This window comes from Leptopilina heterotoma, unplaced genomic scaffold, assembly GCF_015476425.1.
Source record: "Leptopilina heterotoma isolate Lh14 unplaced genomic scaffold, ASM1547642v1 Lhet_6, whole genome shotgun sequence".
In the NCBI taxonomy this organism is placed as follows: domain Eukaryota; kingdom Metazoa; phylum Arthropoda; class Insecta; order Hymenoptera; family Figitidae; genus Leptopilina; species Leptopilina heterotoma.
This window is the reverse complement of record NW_025111137.1, coordinates 6,469,652-6,492,474: the sequence shown is the minus strand read 5'-3', so window position 1 is coordinate 6,492,474 and position 22,823 is coordinate 6,469,652. Positions and strand designations below refer to the sequence as shown.

At 28.8% G+C, this 22,823-nt stretch overlaps 1 protein-coding gene across 4 annotated transcripts in view; it reads right to left on the bottom strand.

Annotated features, from left to right (window-relative positions):
- LOC122509144 (glutamate receptor ionotropic, kainate 2-like) overlaps positions 1–22,823 on the bottom strand; it is a 154,788-nt gene that overhangs the window by 33,038 nt on the left and 98,927 nt on the right. For all 4 annotated transcript variants that reach the window (XR_006302300.1, XM_043622960.1, XM_043622959.1 and 1 more), the window contains exon 8: positions 22,231–22,383. Coding sequence is in view for 3 of the 4 variants with exons in the window: in XM_043622960.1 (XP_043478895.1) it covers positions 22,231–22,383 (153 nt within the window). In the remaining variant the exon portion in view is untranslated. The remainder of the gene's footprint in view (positions 1–22,230; positions 22,384–22,823) is intronic.

The following is a 22,823-nucleotide window of genomic DNA, read 5'->3' as shown; positions in this document are numbered from 1 at the left end:
AACTAGCAACAATTTGCGCGCTAAAGCGCGCGGCTAACATCTTACTACCTTTTTTAAAATAAAATTAGCAATTTTAAAAATAATAGAATTTGAAAACTTTCTAATTTAAATTTTTGTTGAAAACACTAAAAAAATTCAATTTTGGAGAAATTACAAATAATTGCAAAAATTTAACTATTTAAAAAAAAATAAAATAAAATTCTTCTTATAAAATTCAACAATGTACAAAATTTGAAAAAAAAAATTTTGTAAAAATCCCAATTATCTTTATAAATAACAAAATTCTTCTCCAAATTCAATTATTTTCCTAAATGTCAAGAAAATTTTTGTCATAATATCAATTATTGCCAAAAAAAATAAAATGAATTTTTCTAATTTCAATGATTTTCAATATCTACTATTTTAATAATATTTCCCAAAAAAAGTCAATTATTTAAAAAAATTTTTATAAAATTGTATTGCAAACATTTAATTATTTTCATAAATAATAAAAATTTGACAGGAATTCAATTATTATTTTTATAAATAATAAATTTTTTCAAGTCAATTTTATAAGTCAATTTATTATTTTCATAAAAATAATTTAAAATTCTAGAAAATAATAATTGAATTAAAATGATGAAAATAATTTTGATGAAGTTACAGTAACAATATATTCTTATAATATAAAATAATGATTTTATCTCTCGGCCATCTTTAATTATTAGAAAACATGAAGAAATCGATCACTCCGAGTCTTCGACTCGGAGCAATCGATATCTTCTTGTTTTCTAACAATATCTACTTTTATAAGTTGTTTAATTTAAAAAATATTTGAATTAAAAATTTTTTAATGTGTTAATTCCTGTGGAAAATCCTGTTCCAAAAATAAGATTAAAAAAATACGAATTTTGCAAATATTTTTCTTCTCTTTCTAAAACAAAATAATGATTTTGTTAAAAAAATTGTGATTCATAAACAAAAATAATGCAAAAATAATAATTATTACCTATTAACTTTTATATAATTTTTCTTTTCAAATATTTTCAATTTTAAAATTAATATATTGAATATATTGAAAATCATCGAATTGTTGCAAAGAATTTTATTAAAAAATTTGTTGATAATAGAATTCCTTCAAATAATTTTATTATTTAGGAAAATAACTGAATTCTCGCAAAGAATTGTATTAAAATTTTTAAAAATCCTAATTAAATTCTTTTGAAGAATTTCTTTGAATTTTTTTTTTAAATTAATGAAGTTTCTTTAATAATTTTAATTGAAAATTTTGAAAGCATTTGAATTTTATGAAGAAGAATTTTATTAAAAGTGAATTGAAGATAATTGAATTCTTGCGGAGAATTTTACTATTTATAAAAATTGTTTCGAAGAATTTATTAAAATTTTTGGACATAATTGAAATTTATGAAAATATTTTAAAATATTTGAATTCATCCGAGGAATTTAATTAAAATTTTCTTGAAAATCATTCGATTTTTGTAAAAATTTTACTATTGAAAAAAATAATTGAATTTTTTAGAAGGATTTTACTATTTATAAAAATAATTAAAATGTTTCGCGAGAATTTTTAAAAGTTTTAAGAAATAATTAAGTTGTTATGAAGAATTTTATAGAAATATTTAAAAATAATGAAATTTTTTCGAGAAATTCAATTAAAGTTGTTTCGAAAATAATGGAATTTCTTTAAAGAATTTTATTAAAATTATGTATAATATTCAAAATAATTGAATTCATCACAAGAATATTATTATTTTTTGAAAATAATTTAATTCTTTCAATTATTTTGACGAATATATTTAAAAATTGCATTGAAAGTAATTTAATTTTTATTTAGAATTTTTTAAGAATATTTTGAGAATAATTTAATTATTTTTAGAGAATTTTAAATTCCTGTTGAAATTGCATTTTATGGAAACTGTTTGAAAATAATTAAATTCTTTCATGTAATTTTATTTAAATTTAATTAAAAATAATTTAATTCGTATGAAGAATTTTACTAAAGTAATAAGTGAAATAATAACTAATAAGTGAATTTTTTAAATTTTCATTATGAAATTATTTAAAAAATTTATATTTGAAAATTAAAAATATTTGTAATTTGCATAAGAATAATTAATTGAATATCACGTTCAGCACGTAAAATTTTCTAGTAATAATATAATATACAATCTATCTAAAAGATAACAAAAACAAAAGTATAAATGAAAGACAACTTCAGAGTGTGAGGGACAGAAAAAGTGAATGAATGAAAGAACATTCAAATAAATATAGTTAATAATTAATAATTAATAATTTATTTTTCTTACGTAAATCAAAAAAATATTTGCATAATTTTTTTTTATTATTCATAGCTTCTGTAAAGTTTTCTGTTTTTTTTTTAAATATTTGAAATATTTTTTTGTGATTACCTACGTTGATCTACTTGTTATTTGAAAATCTCTCTGCACTCATAGACTTTACTAAAGTAAAATACACATTTAAAATTTTAAATATTCCACACTACCAAAAGATTATTTGTGTACAGTTTTTTGCAACCGCTTTTTATTAACGGATTTGAATGGATGTACATTATAATTTTTCGTGTCGCTTAAAGTTAGGAAAAATCCTTTTGCAAGCTTCTGCTGCTTCTTGTAATGCATTTCTCAGCTTTAGTTAAAAAAAATTCTATATTTCTATACAGGCAGATTTATGTTTTGCATAATTTAAATAAGAATTGTGATGTTAAAATTGCTTCTAATGACTCAGCTTGTAGATTAGAATGTGTGATTTTTTTTCCTCTTTTAACATCGTCATAATCAAATAGACTTTTATTACAATACATTTAAATTACAATAAATAATTTATATTACAAATGCGATAATTACTGTCTTTTATTTACAAACCTATGTCTATTTAATATTTATCGATCCAGGCCTATATTCATCCTAAATTATCCCGGTGAGTAACTAAGTACATATGATGTAAAAACTGGTCGTTAATAAAATTGACATCGTTACATGATATTTAGGCTTATTTGTCACATTAAATGACAAACTTATTAGAAAACTTCAATTTATCATCCATTTAATGTTTGTAACAAATTTTTATACCTATAGCAAATGTAAGTGAAGTTACATTTAGCCATTTTCTTGACCTAGACAAATGGAGAAACAAACACGTACAACCTGAATTTTCTCCTTTTTTTTATGGTTAAAATCAAAAGGACTAATATTCTTCCTGGACAGAACAATAACAACGGTGGTCAGAGTAATTGTAAAGTTTTTAAATCGCTTGTGGTCACAAAGATGGAATAATACTCGTTCCTTGTTGCGTACAAATACACTGTCATCTTTTCCCAAGAGGTTCCTCGCACGCGTTTAGAATGTGAGAGGTTGGCTGGCTTAACAGACGGTGACTTCACTGTTTTACGGATTTATCTTGGGACCGCTTTTACGTGACTGAATTCTCACAGCAAGTAAAGTGTCGTAAAACGCTTTATGCCCTTCTTCAGTCCACTCCTATATTCCATTATTTGTACAAAAAAAAAAGAAAGACAAATGTATCTCTCTTTTTTTTCTAACGAAACAGTTAACTTTAGTTACTTTATTTTTGGTACATGCGCTACGTAGTCACCTCTAATGACATTTCTTTATTGGTTTGTAAAATCTTGATGTTTTTTAAACAAATTCTTCTTTTAATGACCTATAACAATTTTTGCAGTGTAAATGTTTCCTAATTTTCGTAATAAGTTTTTAAATTATTTAAATATTTAAAACAGTTTACCCGATTGAAAATACTTTTTTTTTAACAACTCTATTCTGTTTATAGTATAGCAGGTGTGAGTTTATATATTCCAGATGTTAATCTTTATTGCAGTAGAAATAGGTAGGATTCAAGTAATGCTGAGTGAAGAAAATGTGGGTGGCTTTAAAGAAGATTTACTATAATTGTGATTGAACTGGCACTCGTTTAAAGAAATAAATCCGTAGCAGAATAAAATGAAAACCACAGAATGAGTAATTTCTAGTTGCAAGATTTTAGTTTATTACTTTACCTAAAAAGGCGAAGCATTATTAATAACTTATGTGAAGATTTCCTTAGGTGGTTAGGATTAAAGGTGGTTTTTTTTATTAAATTTCTAACAAAATAGTTCGTAACAAATAAACAAACTAATAATGAATTGAAAATTATTTCCGAACATTTATGTTCATTACATTAATGGCCAGAAAAAATTTGTCATTTACGTCTGGAATGTAACAAAAAGTTAAAAAGCCGTTTAATGTGTGAATAGAACATATAATCGTTTCTCGTTTACATTGAAGTAAACGACGCGATCGAACCTAAGTGGGTTCTCCATAGAACGACCATTGCCCCAGCGACATCAAGAGCCGCGGGAACTGGGATTGCCAATGTATAACCAAGTTAGTTACCAGTCTCTAATGGGCATTTCGACGTACTGCTAAATCCTTGTGTTAAATTACGGCTCCACCAAAATAGCTTAATTGAACCGAACGAGAAGTAATTGCTATGGAAAACGTACGACAGATCTCATAGGAGTAAGTAGTTATAGTCAGCGTTTCATCGGTCTCCCTCTCTGGGTTCGCTGCCGAACGAGAGATTCCCCTCTGAGACTTTCGATCTTCTTAGAGTAGGAGATTTGTCGAAAGTGTACTCTTCATTACCTTTCACTTATTGAATCATTAAATTTTATTTCAATTAAAATTAATTTTACTTTATCAAAATGATAAAATTTAAAAAAGTTAAATCTAAATTGTTCAAAATGAGATATATGTATGTCGATAAAGTCCTATGGGAAGAGGGAATTAGAAGATTTCTCAAAAACTTATCTTGCCTTCGGACAAGATATTTATTTTTAAATACAAGACAAGACAAGACAAGATTTTTAAATACAAGACAAGATTTATAATAATCTTTAATTATAAAGGAAATAGACCCCTCTCACAACACAACTTATATTCAATTGTATAGAGTGTATTCCATATTTTCTAAAGATTTAAAATAGAGTATTTGTATAAAATGTAATTAGAATCCTCTAGAATATGAATTTATTTAATAACTGTAGGAATCCAAAACCCCCTTAGGATTCAAACTTATTTTACTTTTAGATTCTAATAACAGAATTACTGTTATAGACTAAAATATAAATTAGAATATAAAATCCCTAAATAAAACCCCTGTTTGGTTTTTTATACGTGTACAAATGTTTAGTGTGAAAGTGTACAACAGGACTCGAAGTAGGTCCGTAAATCCTGGAAAAGTCCGTAACTTTGCTTCAAGTCCGTGAAAGTCCGTTTTTTTGAAAAAAGGTCCGTAAAATCCGTGATTTCATTCCAAAAAGGATGAAAAGTTCGTAAATTGTACGATATACATTTGAGAATTTTAGAAAAATTACAAATGATTGTAGAAATTCAATTATTTTTTAAATTAATAAAATTCTTCGCAAAAATTCAATTATGTTCAAAAAATTTTTTAAATTCTCATCAAAATTTCAATTATTTTTAGAAATATTAAAATTTGTCCCCAAAATTCAATTGATTTCAAAAATTTTATTAAAATTCATTAAAAAATTTCAATTATTTTCATAATTAACAATATTTATCACACGAATTCAATTATTTTCAAAAATGTTAATAAAATCCATTACAAAATTTCAATTATTTTCGAAAGTAATAAAATTCTTCGCAGAAATTCAATTATGTTCAAAAATTTTTAACAATTCTCGTCAAAATTTCAATTATCTTTAGAAATATATTAAAATTCTTCTCCGAAATTCAATTATTTTCAAAAAAATCTAAAAAACATTGTCAACATCTCAATTATCTTTATAAATAAATAGCAAAATTCTTCGACAAAATTCAATTATTTTCAAAAATTTTATTAATATTCATTAAAAAAATTCAATTATTTTTATAATTAACAATATTTATCACACGAATTCAATTATTTTCTAAAGTAATAAAATTCAATTATTTTCAAAAATTTTAATAAAATCCATTACAAAATTATTAAATTATTCAATTATTTTCAAAAGTAATAATATTCATCGCAAAAATTAAATATTGTTCAGTATCTACTATTTTCATAAAATTTACCAAAAGAATTTAATTATTTAAAAAAAAAAATTAATAAAATTCTACAAAAACTTTTAATTATTATTTTCAAAAAATAATAAAAATTTCACAAGAATTTCATTAATAACAATTTTTTTTTTATAAATTTCTTCGCAATCTTTCAACTATTTTCATAAATAATAAAATTTTTACGGGGATTCAATTATTTTCGTAAATAATAAAATTCTTTTTAGGAATTCAATTATTTTCAATAGAATTTTAATCGAATTCCTCGAAAAAATTCTTAAAAATTTTATTAAAATTCGTCCAAAGAATTTAGTTATTTAAAAATTTATTGATAAAATTTTTAATAGGAATTGAATTCCAAGAAACATTCAATTATTCAATAAATTATTTATTTTTGCATTTAAATAATTGAATTCTGCTAGAATTTTCTCATAAACATTGATTTAAAAATAGATTTCAGTTAAAATCTTAGATTATAATAATTGAATTCTTTCGAAGAATTTCTTTAAAATTTTAAAAATAATTGAATTTTATCGAGATATTTTTTTAAAATTGTCTTAAAAATAATTGAATTTCGACCAAAAAAAGTTTTGTCAAAACTTTTTAAAATGTTTCAATTTCTGATAAAATTCTGATATTTTTCAAAATAATTGAATTCTTGCGAAGAATTTTATTAAGACTTTTGAAAATAATTGAATCTCTGCAAAGATTTTTATTATTTTACGAAAATATTTAAATTCTTGCGAAAAATTTTATTAAAATTTCTGAAAGAAATTAAATATCTGCTAAGGATTTTATTATTTTAAATTTATGCCAAGAATTTTATTAAAATTTTTAAAAATAATTAAATTCTTGTTAATTTTTTATAAGAATTTAATTATTTTTGATAATTTTAATAAAATTTTTCGCAAGAATTCAATTATTTTCATCAATAATAAAATTCAATGCAGAATTTCAATTATTTTTAATACAATTTTAATCGAGTTCCTCAAATAATGTTATTATTCTTAAAAATTTTATTCGAATTCGTTGATAGAATTCAATTATTTGAAAATTTGTTGATAACGATTTTTTATGGGAATTAAATTTTAAAAAACGTTCAATTATTCAATAAATTATTTGTTTGCATTTTATTTATATTTAAATAATTGAATTCTAGTAGAATTTTCTCATAAAAATTGATTTTCATTTCATAAAAATGAATTTGAGTTAAAATTTTAGATAATAATTGAATATTAACCACTTGAGCGGCAGGGCGTCAGAATTGGCGTCAGCGTGCAAGTGACAGAAGCGGCAAAAATGCGAAAAAGGCGTCAAAATTTGACTACTATTTTCTCATTCTGTAAGGAGATTTATAATATCACAACAAAGTATTTTTCTTTCTTAAAGTGAAAGAACAGACCTGTAAGCAAAAAAAATGTTTTTTAAAATATTTAAATAAGTTTTCAAGGATCAAAGCTAACAATATTTAATAGTTTGATATTAGTGGCGTTTCAATTTCTACCACAAAAAGTCCAATTTTTCTTCACGAAATCGAAATATTTAAAAAAGCATTTTTTTGTTTAAAGATCTGCTCATTTACTTTAAAAAAGAAAAATACTTTGTTGTGATATTATAAATCTCCTTACAGAATGAGAAAATAGTAGTCAAATTTTGACGCCTTTTACGCATTTTTGCCGCTTCTGTCACTTGCACGCTGACGCCAATTCTGACGCACTGCCGCCCAAGTGGTTAAATGCAATAGAGCGTGAATTTCAAAAAAATAATTTAATTTTGTAATTAATTTTTTTGAAAAAGTTTAATTGAGTTTTTTTAATATTATTTTTAGTTTCTATTTTCTAATATTTTATTTAATTAAAGAATTTACGAATAATTGAAATTTCGTAAAATTGAATATTGTAAAGAAATGAATTTGAAAATTGTCATAGAATTTTTTCGAAAATTATTAAAAATAATCGATATAAAGAAGAATTTTAGTTAAAAATTCTTAAAAATAATAATTGAATTGATAATAATTTTAATTGTTATAAATATTTTTTTTTAATAATTATTATTAATTATTATAAAACATGAAGAAATCGATGACTTCGAGTCGAAGACTCGGAGTTATCGATTTTTTCATGTTTTATAGTTATAAAAAATTGAGTTTCTAGTTTTAAGTAAAATGTTCTCTTATTTGATTCGGCTTGATTCTATTTTTGTCAGTTGGTCCGTAAATGGTCCGTAATTTTTAATTTTTGGTCCGTAAGGTCCGTATTTTTAAATACTTTCACTGCTTCGAGCCCTGGTGTACAATCATCAATAATTACTTTAACTTGAATTGACTATATTCCACACAATTAATCGATTTCTTTTTCTCATTTACCGTTTTTTTCCACTTTATATTTGCTTTGAAAATTTTTGAAAAGAATGAATCTCTTTTCTGGTAAAAATTCCGGACTAATTCCGAATTAAATACGGACTGATTAGTACGGATTGGTCCGAAAATGATCCGCGTTAGTTTGATATCAATCCGAACGATAACCTGAATCTGAAAACACTTCGGAGTAATCCTGAATCTCTACGCATTCAGTCCGTAATTATAGTCCACAACAATCTAAATTTATGACAGCGACAGGTGAAAAATTCTTCTAAAATAGGTACGCAATTATCCATTTAAGAGTTTTAATTTTTTTTTGAAAATTGATAAAAAATGTATTTATTTCTCACTATTTAAATCTGCAAACTAAAGGGAATAATTTAGTAAAATAAATAATAAATCAAAGTCAGCGGAGAAATTAAAGACGGAAAGGAATAAATCATACCAACCGGATGAAGAGAGTTCATAAAATGCAGCATAGGAAGAAAATGAATTCCTTTGAAAGGTAAAATGAGCGTTGCTCAACTTTCTGGCGGCACTAATTAGGCATGCAGGGAAGATTTTACAAACTTCTTGAGCTTTTGTCTTGGCTAAGTAAGCACTTCTTATAATCCAGCGTTTACACCAGTTTAAAGTTAACACCCCCAGTCGTGCACGCGAAGTGAGGAAGTCGTCCTTGGCTTCCCGAGTATTTGGTAAAGCAAGTCTCTCTCTCCCTAACTAGGACAGAGACCCGTCTCTTAATTTATGGCCTTAGTTGTAATCCGAGTTTCAATTTGGGTGACTTGTCTTCTTCCTCTTTCGCACCCACTCATTCATTCCCTCTATCTCTATCGCTCTTCTCAACTTCACATCATGCGGATACATAACATACACATTCTCATGGGCCGTTCTGCACAATAATTTATTACCCTCTACCTCAAAGTGTATGTAAGGACAATCAACTGATGTAAATGTAAAAATAAGGGAAAACATCTAAAAATTGAATTAATGCCAAGCAAACAACTTCTAATTATATTAAATACCTCTTTCCGTAAATGTAAACTCTTGTTCTTATTTTGATTATTGGAAAAGATTTTTCCAATCGACGAAATTAAGAAATTATTTGTTCAATGGAAAAGATTAAAAACTCGATATATTTTCTACTTTTGTAGGTCAATTTATCGGAAATTATCTGTTAAGGGGTTTGAATTTGTAGAACAAAATGAAAATACGATTTATAGTTTGTTTGTAAACATTGAAATGTATTAAATACCGAGAGCGAAGTGGCATCCTGTCATTTGTATCGGTTTTAAAATTCCATTGAACTGCAATTTCCTCATTGTAACAGTTCTCGCAAATATAATTGAAAACATCACTTAGCTTTGTAGTTTAATCAGTTTATTGATTTATATCTTTTTTTATTCACAATGAAAATTGAATTACTTTTAGCGTAATTTTTATACTGAGACAGATAATTGAAATCAGAATATATTTTCAAATTAAAACAGAAAAAAATAGAAAGAAGAAGAAGGGTTAGTAAATGAAATGATAAATGATACATTCAATGAAACATCTTCTCTACACTCGAATTTCAAATGTTAAATTACAGTAGAGTAATTTCTTGTCATAGTGCAACTTAGTCTGTGATATAATTAAAGATAATTGGTCAAAATTTAAAGAGCATACAAAAACTCCTAATACAGAATTTATAAGTGATCTGAGATTGTGTCTAGATAATGCATTTTTTAAGTTTCAAGATAATTTTTACAAACTAAAGATTGGAGTTCCTATAGGAAGCCTCATTTCTTCCGTAGTTTCCGACAGTCATTTATAAAAATCAAATATTGAATTGCTATTCAAATCGTCAACTATGCCTAACTTTTAATCCCGTATTAGGATTCAAGAGAAGACGCAGGGCATTGTTAAAAGACATCAAAATAGTAAGAATGTAATCATCGAATTCGAGGTCACTGCCCTATGTGAAGATGTCGGAAAAGTTCTACGGCTAGTGTTCAAGAGTTAACGAATTGTTGGGAGTGCAAAATTACTTGCAGTTTTACAGGTCATCGTGGAAAAGTTAGATCCACATATCATCCTGGAATAAGAAAGAACTTGGAGTGGAAGCGCGTCGAGTCTTTTGAGTGTGAGCAGCGTAAGAAGAATTCCCTTTGACTTAGGCAACGATTATCGAAATTAACATTTTTTTCATTAAAGTTCAATAAATGTATTTCCACATTTATTATATCGGTTGCTCTCAAAAAATTTAGTGCTAAATAATTCTTAAAAAACTCTTTTTAGCAAAGTTACAGCTTCCCCTTGAACTAATAAATTATCATCGAATTGTTGAGAAGCGATAAGAGGATAAACGGACTTTATTGGGAATTCTTGATTTTGGATAGTGTCATCATATAGCAGTAAGTATGATATTAACTGTAGTTGAAACATTTATCTTGGCGCAATGCCCAGTAGCAGAAAACGCGCTCCTCTCTGACCAGAAGGATTTGCTTGATTTTTAGACAGTACTATGCACGGAAGCGCGACTTCCTTTAACCATTGCGCCGCCGCCGCCGCTGTTGTATTATTTATGTGACGCAGCTATTTATGATTTCACTTTGCAATGCTAATGACAGCTGCTTGCATTTAGGCGCCATTTGGAATCCTGCCAGAAATCGTATCTCATTTCGGCAACCTATTAGCAATCCCATCACGTAGCGTCGATATTCCCTTTTCGATGCTACCACCTTAATGAGATGTATTCCAAAGGTGAAATTAAAGGTCAAGACATAATATGACACCACTTTGTCATATTATCTTTTTTTTAAGAGTCCAGTGTTCTAAATATGAATTTTCCAACTTATTAATCTACATAACAGAAGGATGTTTACATTTTTTGCAAAATATTTGAAACTTTCATCATGACATAAAAAAGTCAATTAATCATCGTTAAAATTCAAACATTATACATAACAGTATAGTTGTAGTTAATTGCGCTTTTTGAGTGTATTGAGGCAAAAGAGAATATCAACGTCAGTAAACTCGTTGTGTTATTTGTATTTATCAAGCAATTGATGCAGTTTGGTCAAATGTTGGAAATGAAACACCGGAAATGATTTCTCTCTCACTGAAATACATCGTTGCAATTTGCATTATCGTCACGACTCCTGGTGACGTCATTTACAATCCCACGAGTAGTATTGATGAATTAACAGTATCATTATAGACAGTGATGTGAATTTAAAGGTATAACAAATGTATTCAATTTTTTCCTAATTAGCGCATAAATTAATTAAGATTTATTTTGTCTCCCTACAATGTATTCGGCTAATTGTAAAAAAAGTTTATTATTCTGTAATTCAAATTATATCCGAAACGAATTTTTTTCGTGTATGCTCGTAATAATTACATACTTTGAAATTTGTTTAAAGTTAATTGGTACAGCCGCCAAGAAGACAGCCAGAGCCAGTATTGTGCCAGTCGTTTCTCGTCGTTGACATTTTTGCTTGCCAAGTTGTTCAGACAGAATTCCCTCTGACGATTAAGAGAGTCTAGAAGGTGTTATTGGTTTTAAAAAAGTCTTAGGCGTAATCGTAACCATTTTGTATGATCCACTTCAATAGAGTTCCTTTGAGTGTAGATTTTTAAAATTAGATTTGAAATTTTTATTGTGCAGGAAATTATCAGCTATATTTAAATTTTGCTTCCTCATAAAGGAAGCCTTATAGTGATGTCGATTTCCGAATTTTTTAGAATCAATTATTTTTACAAATTTTCAAGTGTAGTATATATAATTCGTCGAGAGGAACAAATGTCCGGATGTATGTGTGTGTGTGTGTATGTCACCGATTCTTGTGGACAAATATTCTCTTACACGTCTTGACGGATTTTGATAAAATTTTGTAGGTGTATTACGGCCATAAATACTAAAAATCAGACAGAAGGATTTTCAAAAATATCTAAAAAAAATTTTTTTTTCAACAATTTTTTAATTTTTTAAAAAATCAATTTTTGGATTTTTTAAAATAACTTTTTTCTATATTAAAATTTTCATTAATTCTTGTCAAAATTGCATTCCTGACATAAAAACGAATCGATTCATGTATATAAAGTATATATTTTATCAATATTTAAAGAATTAATAAATATTTTAGATTTTCATAAAAAAATTGAAATTTTGTATTTTTTGAAATTTTCTCTTAATACTTTAAAACAATAATTTTTATTTTTATTTATTAAAAAGAAGATTTATTAATTATATTTAATAAACTATTATAATTATTTAACTTTTAAAATTATATATAATAATATGTTTTAGTAGTAGCACCCTCACCCGTACGCCATCAGACAATCAAAATTTGGTAAAAACGACAATAAAAATTTATTTCATCCAAATTAATTTAATCTGATCATCTGAAAATTACCAGAGTTCTAGTAGGGACTGAACCCTACACAATCCTGAAGAAAAGAGAATTTTATTTCCATTTTTTAGTAGTAGCACCCTCACCCGAACGCCATCAGACAATCAAAATTGGTAAAAACGAAAATAAAAATTTATTTTATCCAAATTTATTTAATCTAATCATCTGAAAATTACCAGAGTTCTAGTAGGGACTGAACTCTACACAATCCTTAAGAATAGAGAATTTTATTTGAATTTTTTAGTAGTAGCAGGTCCACCCGTACGCCATCAGAATCAAAATTTGGTAAAAACGAAAATAAAAATTTATTTCTTTTAAATTTAACAAATCTAATCATCTGAAAATTACCAGAGTTCTAGTAGGGATTGAACTCTACATAATCCTGAAGAATAGAGAATTTTATTTGAATTTTTTAGTAGTAGCAGGTCCACCCGTACGCCATCAGACAATCAAAATTTGGTAAAAACGAAAATAAAAATTTATTTCTTCCAAATTTACCAAATCTAATCATCTGAAAATTACCAGAGTTCTAGTAGGGACTGAACTCTACACAATCCTGAAGAATAGAGAATTTTATTTGAATTTTTTAGTAGTAGCAGGTCCACCCGTACGCCATCAGACAATCAAAATTTGGTAAAAACGAAAATAAAAATTTATTTCTTCCAAATTTACCAAATCTAATCATCTGAAAATTACCAGAGTTCTAGTAGGGACTGAACCCTACACAATCCTGAAGAATAGAGAATTTTATTTTAATTTTTTAGTAGTAGCAGGTCCACCCGTACGCCATCAGACAATCAAAATTTGGTAAAAACGAAAATAAAAATTTATTTCTTCCAAATTTACCAAATCTAATCATCTGAAAATTACCAGAGTTCTAGTAGGGACTGAACTCTACACAATCCTGAAGAATAGAGAATTTTATTTGAATTTTTTAGTAGTAGCAGGTCCACCCGTACGCCATCAGACAATCAAAATTTGGTAAAAACGAAAATAAAAATTTATTTCTTCCAAATTTACGAAATCTAATCATCTGAAAATTACCAGAGTTCTAGTAGGGACTGAACCCTACACAATCCTGAAGAATAGAGAATTTTATTTTAATTTTTTAGTAGTAGCAGGTTCACCCGTACGCCATCAGACAATCAAAATTTGGTAAAAACGAAAATAAAAATTTATTTCTTCCAAATTTACCAAATCTAATCATCTGAAAATTACCAGAGTTCTAGTAGGGACTAAACTATACACAATCCTGAAGAATAGAGAATTTCATTTGAATTTTTTAGTAGTAGCAGGTCCACCCGTACGCCATCAGACAATCAAAATTTGGTAAAAATGAAAATAAAAATTTATTTCATCCAAATTTATATAATCTAATCATCTGAAAATTACCAGAGTTCAAGTAGGGACTGAACCCTACACAATCCTGAAGAATAGAGAATTTTATTTTAATTTTTTAGTAGTAGCAGGTTCACCCGTACGCCATCAGACAATCAAAATTTGGTAAAAACGAAAATAAAAATTTATTTCTTCCACATTTAACAAATCTAATCATCTGAAAATTACCAGAGTTCTAGTAGGGACTGAACTCTACACAATCCTGAAGAATAGAGAATTTTATTTGAATTTTTTAGTAGTAGCAGGTCGACCCGTACGCCATCAGACAATCAAAATTTGGTAAAAATGAAAATAAAAATTTATTTCATCCAAATTTATATAATCTAATCATCTGAAAATTACCAGAGTTCAAGTAGGGACTGAACCCTACACAATCCTGAAGAATAGAGAATTTTATTTTAATTTTTTAGTAGTAGCAGGTTCACCCGTACGCCATCAGACAATCAAAATTTGGTAAAAACGAAAATAAAAATTTATTTCTTCCACATTTAACAAATCTAATCATCTGAAAATTACCAGAGTTCTAGTAGGGACTGAACTCTACACAATCCTGAAGAATAGAGAATTTTATTTGAATTTTTTAGTAGTAGCAGGTCCACCCGTACGCCATCAGACAATCAAAATTTGGTAAAAACGAAAATAAAAATTTATTTCTTCCAAATTTACCAAATCTAATCATCTGAAAATTACCAGAGTTCTAGTAGGGACTAAACTATACACAATCCTGAAGAATAGAGAATTTCATTTGAATTTTTTAGTAGTAGCAGGTCCACCCGTACGCCATCAGACAATCAAAATTTGGTAAAAACGAAAATAAAAATTTATTTCTTCCAAATTTAACAAATCTAATCATCTGAAAATTACCAGAGTTCTAGTAGGGACTAAACCCTACACAATTCTAAAGAATTGAGAATTTTATTTACATTTTTTAGTAGTAGCACCCTCACCCGAACGCCATCAGACAATCAAAATTTGGTAAAAACGAAAATAAAAATTTATTTTATCCAAATTTATTTAATCTAATCATCTGAAAGTTAACAGAATTCTAGTAGGGACTGAACCCTACACAATCCTGAAGAATAGAGAATTTTACTTCAATTTTTTAGTAGTAGCACGTTCACCCGTACGCCATCAGACAATCAAAATTTGGTAAAAACGAAAATAAAAATTTATTTCAACCAAATTTATTTAATCTAATCATCTGAAAATTACCAGATTTCTAGTAGGGACTGAACTCTACACAATCCTGAAAAATAGAGAATTTTATTTTCATTTTTTAGTAGTAGCACCCTCACCCGAACGCCATCAGACAATCAAAATTTGGTAAAAACGAAAATAAAAATTTATTTCATCCAAATTTATTTAATCTAATCATCTGAAAACTACCAGAGTTTAAGTAGGGACTGAACCCTACACAATCCTGAAGAATAGAGAATTTTATTTCCATTTTTTAGTAGAAGCTCCCTCACCCGAACGCCATCAGACAATCAAAATTTGGTAAAAACGAAAATAAAAATTTATTTCTTCCAAATTTAACAAATCTAATCATCTGAAAATTACCAGAGTTCTAGTAGGGACTAAACCCTACACAATCCTAAAGAATAGAGAATTTTATTTCCATTTTTTAGTAGAAGCTCCCTCACCCGAACGCCATCAGACAATCAAAATTTGGTAAAAACGAAAATAAAAATTTATTTCTTCCAAATTTAACAAATCTAATCATCTGAAAATTACCAGAGTTCTAGTAGGGACTAAACCCTACACAATCCTAAAGAATAGAGAATTTTATTTCCATTTTTTAGTAGTAGCACCCTCACCCGTATGCTATCAGACAATCAAAATTTGTAAAAACGAAAATATAAATTTATTTTATCCAAATTTATTTAATCTTATCATCTGAAAATTACCAGAGTTCTAGTAGGGACTGAACTCTACACAATCCTGAAGAATAGAGAATTTTATTTGAATTTTTTAGTAGTAGCAGGTCCACCCGTACGCCATCAGAATCAAAATTTGGTAAAAACGAAAATAAAAATTTATTTCTTTTAAATTTAACAAATCTAATCATCTGAAAATTACCAGAGTTCTAGTAGGGATTGAACTCTACATAATCCTGAAGAATAGAGAATTTTATTTGAATTTTTTAGTAGTAGCAGGTCCACCCGTACGCCATCAGACAATCAAAATTTGATAAGAACGAAAATAAAAATTTATTTCTTCTAAATTTATTCAATCTAATCATCTGAAAATTACCAGAGTTCTAGTAGGGACTAAACCCGACTGAACACTAGCATGTGTATCTTAACACTTTTAAATAATTATTCTAAAATAAAATATTATACAATAGGTATATATTGCATTGAGGAAGCTAAATGATCATGAAATGATCAACTTGTTTTTACTTTTTTAATCATTCAGTATTTTCCCAGTAAATTCTGTAAATGATTTTTTTCTATATACACTAATTTTTCTTTTGTTTAGATGACATCATGTGAATAACAGAAATGTGGTGAACATTTAATGCCATTAGGAGTTCTCTTTTGGATCATTACATCCAATTGTAATATTAGAGTCAGTGAAATGGTCAGAAAGTTGAATACAGGTTTTGAAACACAATAAAAGGCGGAAAGCGACGAAATTTTAACGTCCACCACACTCGATTGACCGTATGCGAATAACCCATGGATTTCTGATGGCTAGAATGTAAAAGCTACTCGCGGTGCATATTTCGTAAATTTCAATGCGTGACATGCACGGTCGGATTTTACATTCGACTGACAATCTACATCACGTTTGAGCTTTTTTTTTAAATAAACGATCAATAACATTTTATTCACTTGCTTGTACGTTTTTTGTTTTTCTTTTTATAAAGCGAGTTGACATATTTATACATATAGTCTATTGAATTCAGAAAATTGATAACTATCAAACTGAGGATAATCCGAATAAACAATTATTTGAAAAAAATCTCAAATAATTATTTAGATGAAATATTTCTAATAATAGGTTCCAATGTAAATTTTTTCGCAAAATGAAATTCATTTTTAATAAATATTCCAGTGAAATAATAACACGTGTAGGGAGTTTATAATGAAATACGACATTTTTTGCATCACCTTTAAAGCACTCGTCTGGTATACCATATGCGGTTTCATGTCATAACTTGGCTTCTAGTACGAGGGAACGTATAGGGTAGAGGTTAAGTCGACATTCCGGTGGTTAGAGGGTAAGAGAGACGTGGGTTCAAATATTCCAAGTCGATTAGAGGTCCCGATATTGGAAACGCGCTCTGCCTCTATTAAATTAATGGTTGTCCATAAGTACGCCAGAACGAAGGCTTCTGAATTTAATGTCGATTATAATATAAAGGAACTGTATTAAAAATTTCAAATACCTCTGAATACTTTTTAAACTCTAAAAACAATTAAATTAATTACTTTCCATCAATCAATACAAGTAAATTACCAAATGTGAACTCTAATTTTTTTGCAAATAAAAGAAAATTACTGAAAAAAAAATTTCACTCGACGAACATTGTTGTAAATCACTTTGGCAAAAAAAAATATGCAAAAGTGATTCTTTTATGTGCATTTTTTAATACTCTGGTGATTTACTTCTTCGTAAGTTAGGACGTGTAAAATAACTAAATGTCAGTCTCTAATTAAAAATGTATTTTATTTGCCCACCAATTACACTTTTTTTCAATATTCTGTTCGACGTAAGAGGTACCGGCTGCGATTAATAACGCTTATTGTATGCTGTGGTCATTCCGATCTTAATATATACGTGCATATGCATGAAAGCATTAGCGAATGGAGCATTTCCATAATTATAATTTTCCTCTCGAGTAGAAATAACTGCGAGGATGAGAGTAATTTATATTATCTCTCCAGTGTTCGAATTCGTGTTCACGGTCACACAAATAGAAATTTACTCATTGCTCTCTTTTTCCAAAAAATTATACATATGTAAAACGTGTGGTTTTAGCGATACATTCCTCGAATTGTAAATTTTGGTAATATTTTGGTATGCTTAAAATTAAAGAGAATTACCATCCTATAAATTGAAAAATAAAAATTAAGGGGTTTAAAGATTTACTAGTGGATAGATTAGTTAATTATGATTCGTTCGTAATATAAAAAACAATGCGGATGTAAGTATTCTTTTATCGAGAACAAAGGAGATTTTCATGGTGTGCAATTAGGTATCGTTGAATTATTAATTTGGAATCCTAGAATTATTGATGACTATTGATCTGTTTAGACTCTAGTTCCTAGAGTGATGGAGATAATTTCAGGATGAAGAGTTCTATCTACTATCATTGTGAATATCAATGACTGTTTCCATTGACAATCAGTTTATCCACATGATGTCATCCAATAAACCTTAGGATTCACATATCAACAATTCGAATTGATACTTTAAACAAATTGAATTTGAAAAGAAGAACATAAAATTCCACAAATTCCATTTTCGGCGACGTGATTACTATATTCACTTTTACGTTCACTGGCTAACAATCCAATGATTTTGGATTATAAAACAGTAACAGTGGACCCAAACCTATACGAGTGTCCCACTTGAGATGTTATGATAGATCTCGCAGTGGCGTGTCATAACCATTAGTAATTCAATAGACGGTTGTCCAGAAGCTGAGATAACCATTGCTTGTGTTTTATTAGCATTCAAGGCAAGTCAACGGACGATCAAAAGATAACGATCTTTTGCACATCGTTTCACATAATCTATATCTATTTGAATCTTTTTCAACAGATCAAAAGATGATAATGGACCAGAAAGATAAAATTTGAAATCATCAGCATACTTATGATATTTACAATAATTTAATTGATTTTCCACAACTGAAATAATCAAATTAAAAAACCGACTGATTAGCTCAATTGGATTAATGCCTCGCTCGGCAGACGCTGTAGGCCAAGGGTACTTGGTTCACGCTCATTAGCCTGAGATTCCGTAGTTTCCCTTAACTATGGTCAGAGAGGTCCAGGTGAATACGAGTACTTCTAATAAAGCCGGCTATGGACCGCAAATAGGGGGGATTTTGGAATCTGGGGGAATTTGGAGAATAAGGGGTTATATAAGGGGTTATATCGAATAATGTAGAAACCCGAACAGGGTATACATGAAGAACAATAAAAAACAAATTAAAAACCTTTTTAAATGTACCTAAATTCTTCGTTTTAAATTAGTTTCAGAATTTAATATAATTTGGGATGAGGATAAGTTAATGAGCCTACTAAATTTTGTTGGAGTAAATTTATCTTTATCTTGGCTTTCTCGATAATGTTCTGTAGGTTTTTCAACCCGTCCTTTATCGTGCGGTTGACATTCTTATGAACGTCACAAGACTTCAACATCTTTAGGACCTCTTCTTCGATCTGTTCGATCATTTCTGCCACTTCCGCTCTTAACTTCATGCACTTTTCGCGTTCTTCATCAACTGCTTCCTTGTCGAGGTCCGAGGGAACTACGCTTACAGCACTCGTTCCGCTGCTCACACTTAATAGGCTTGAGGCACTCCCTCTTCTTTTTCCTGATCTATCTGGTTCTCCTTTCACGATGTTCTGTGGATATAACCTTTCCACGATCACCCGTGGCACCGCAAGAAGTTGTGTGCCCCCACAATCCGCGAGCACTTGACCATCAGTCCTGGGACTGATGGTGAGATTTCTCGTTTCTAGCCTCCTCACATGGGGTACCTTCTCTGAATTTTGTGAATCCATTTTTTCTTGCTGTTTGGTTGCCCTTTGGTAAAAAGCCCCGCCACCACGGCAAGGTCTACCGAACATATCCATGATGTCAATCATGTCTAGCAGTGGACTTATTAATAGTTACTGTGACGCGACACATACATCACTATTTACCAAAATTGATGCAATCTTCCCTGGTTGGTATATTAAACGCATACTTTTTATCAAAGAGGTTCAAAGGGACAAATCTATCCTTGATCTTATTGAAAAGAGGCCTCCCTACTAAATTCTTAGAAGACATCATCTTCTCACTCTCCTACGGCCCTCGGAGCATGAACATTTATTAATTATACGTTGCCCCTTATAAACAGTTGTGAAAATAATATTCCAAAGGAAATGAAGTTTTTACCTGGCTACAGATGTTCGAGGCGACATTGTGATTGTCCTTTTTAGCAAAGATTCATAACTTGATATGCACAAAATAGAAATATTCACAATTCGTCAAATCATTTTTTTCACTTCAAAAAAAAAATGTACTCAGAAACAGTTACAATTCAACAAAAGAATAAATTGTCATCACAAATTAAGTGCTGCCTGATTGTTATTCAATTTCAGTTAAATTCTTTTTTTCAAATAGAGAGAATAAATTGAATAACTGTATTTTTTTCCCAATGTGTTTTTATGGTACCAAAGAGAACTTGTTTAAAAAAAATTGGAAAAACGTTCTTCACGGTTATTGTGACTAGAGCATGAAAATTTGCAGTTCTCTAGTCGTTGCAGTGCAGAGGTTTTTTTTAATGAATGGGCAAGAGAACAACGTGGAAAACTCTCTGATGGGTACATATTTGAAGCATCGTTCAAAAGCGGGAGAAAGAGAGATAGAGAGTGGTGGTGGTAGGCGTGACGTTGGAAAAGGGAAGTGCGACATCACACAAAGATTTGTGGCTTCTGCCTACGACAGTTTTCGACGTCGTTCATTAGGGTATTAAACAATTTATTCAACCACATATTTGAGGGAAATTTGTAGTCATTCATAATTTTGGATAGTTTTTCAAATAATTATTTGATTGTTAACTTTTTCACATTTTTTTTATTATTTTATTTACTTTGATGCATTGAGTTCCTCAAATCAAATTCGAAACTGATGTGGTGAATGTTGTGGAAATGATTTATGCAATTGATATGTACGTCAATGCACTGAAATTGATATCTGGATTTGATGTATTAACTGTTTTTGTCTGTTCTTTTACTGAATTGTTTATGGGAAATTTATTTTAAAAAAAACTGTTGAATGTTATTTTAACATTTTTGGGCAAAAAAATGAAATTTACTTTCTCAATGGAAAATCAATCTCTACTTTACCGAATATGAAATATTTTTCAAAATAAAATGTCGGATGAATTGTAAATGAATTAGTTTCCTGACCAGTATGAAACTGATTTTATTTATAAAAACTAAAAGACAACAAGAGTATAAAATGTAACTGTTTGTAGGGGAGCAGTTACTTTTTTCGAGTGTAAATTGAATTGACGGAAAAAGTGCACGCTATTCACAATTGTAAGCACAGCATGGGAACAACTGAAATCAGTGGTGTACAATATTTTCGGACAGCGGTAACGTAAACTTTGTCCCACCGGGGTGTAGTTTAGCGAAGTGAACTTGGCATTTTTTGCCACTAAATATATTTTTCTTTTGAATCAAGAGAAGGGGTTTGCAAGTCCGGATATCGTTCGTTTTGGCATTTGGCCAGATCTTTCCCTCGTGGTAATTTACGTTACTCACGCTTTCGCTGGCGAGATGAGAGAGAGAGAGAGAGTCAACTTTCGGTAATTTTCACGGAAAATCTGGTCTCTCGTTATATTACTGGTTCGCTTATAAAGTGTCAGGATCTGCAGTGCCAGCGCTCGACCATCGAAGAATCGATTCCGGAACATACAAATACATGGCTTTCAACACGTGAAAAGAAATGATTCAATGATCCATTTTAAATTATATCCATTCAATACGAGCGACAATGTTAAAAAAAAAAAATATTTTTATAATATTCCGTTTCGACAATGTGTAGATTTATTTAAAACAAGTTTATTATTTAAGAAAAGAGAATTAAAAAATTGATTGTGTAGCAAAAATTAGATTTTGAAATGAACTTTTTGTTTTCAGAAAGTGAGAATTGTGAATGTTGGATAGTTTGGTGGAACGATTATGTTCCTTCGTCAACATATAAGGGGAAAATTAAGTTTATGTTAGTTGTAAGTAGAATGTAATAGCGTTAAAACAAAGAAGCTCACCGAGTTGATGTAGTTTATGAGAGAGAGTCCTCCGTCCCATGGATGCTCGAGCTCACATGAGAGATTCGCTGGCCTGAGAGCGTGAGACTGTTCGAGAGTTCTCAAACCCACAGCAAACACCTGCACACTGTCATACATCAACGCTGGCTCGGCCTGTATTGACAAATCAAAATAGTGTATTACATTCTTTTTGCAAATGTGACAAAATTTTTGTTTTGGAAGAAATATGAAATTTGCATTGTATTCAAAAATTCAAGCTCTAGGTCGCTGCCCAGCTGAAAAAGTTCTCTAGAATTTCACTAAAACGGAAAGAATTTCTACATGAATTCTACCAAATTTTAGTCCGTAATTAACAATAGTATGTAAATTAATAATTAATAATAATTTACATATATTTTTCAATTTAGCTTTACATCCTCTTTCGACTCCTTGATTTATGAAACTAGTATATAACGCTTTTATAACCCCTTGGCTCAACTGAAACTTTTCAAGAAGATAATAGTACTTTTCAACGTGGCGAATACTGAAAGTCGCGCTTTCCATTCATCGACTACTTTCTTTTGCTGAAGAATACTTTTGCAAATCTTTTTTAA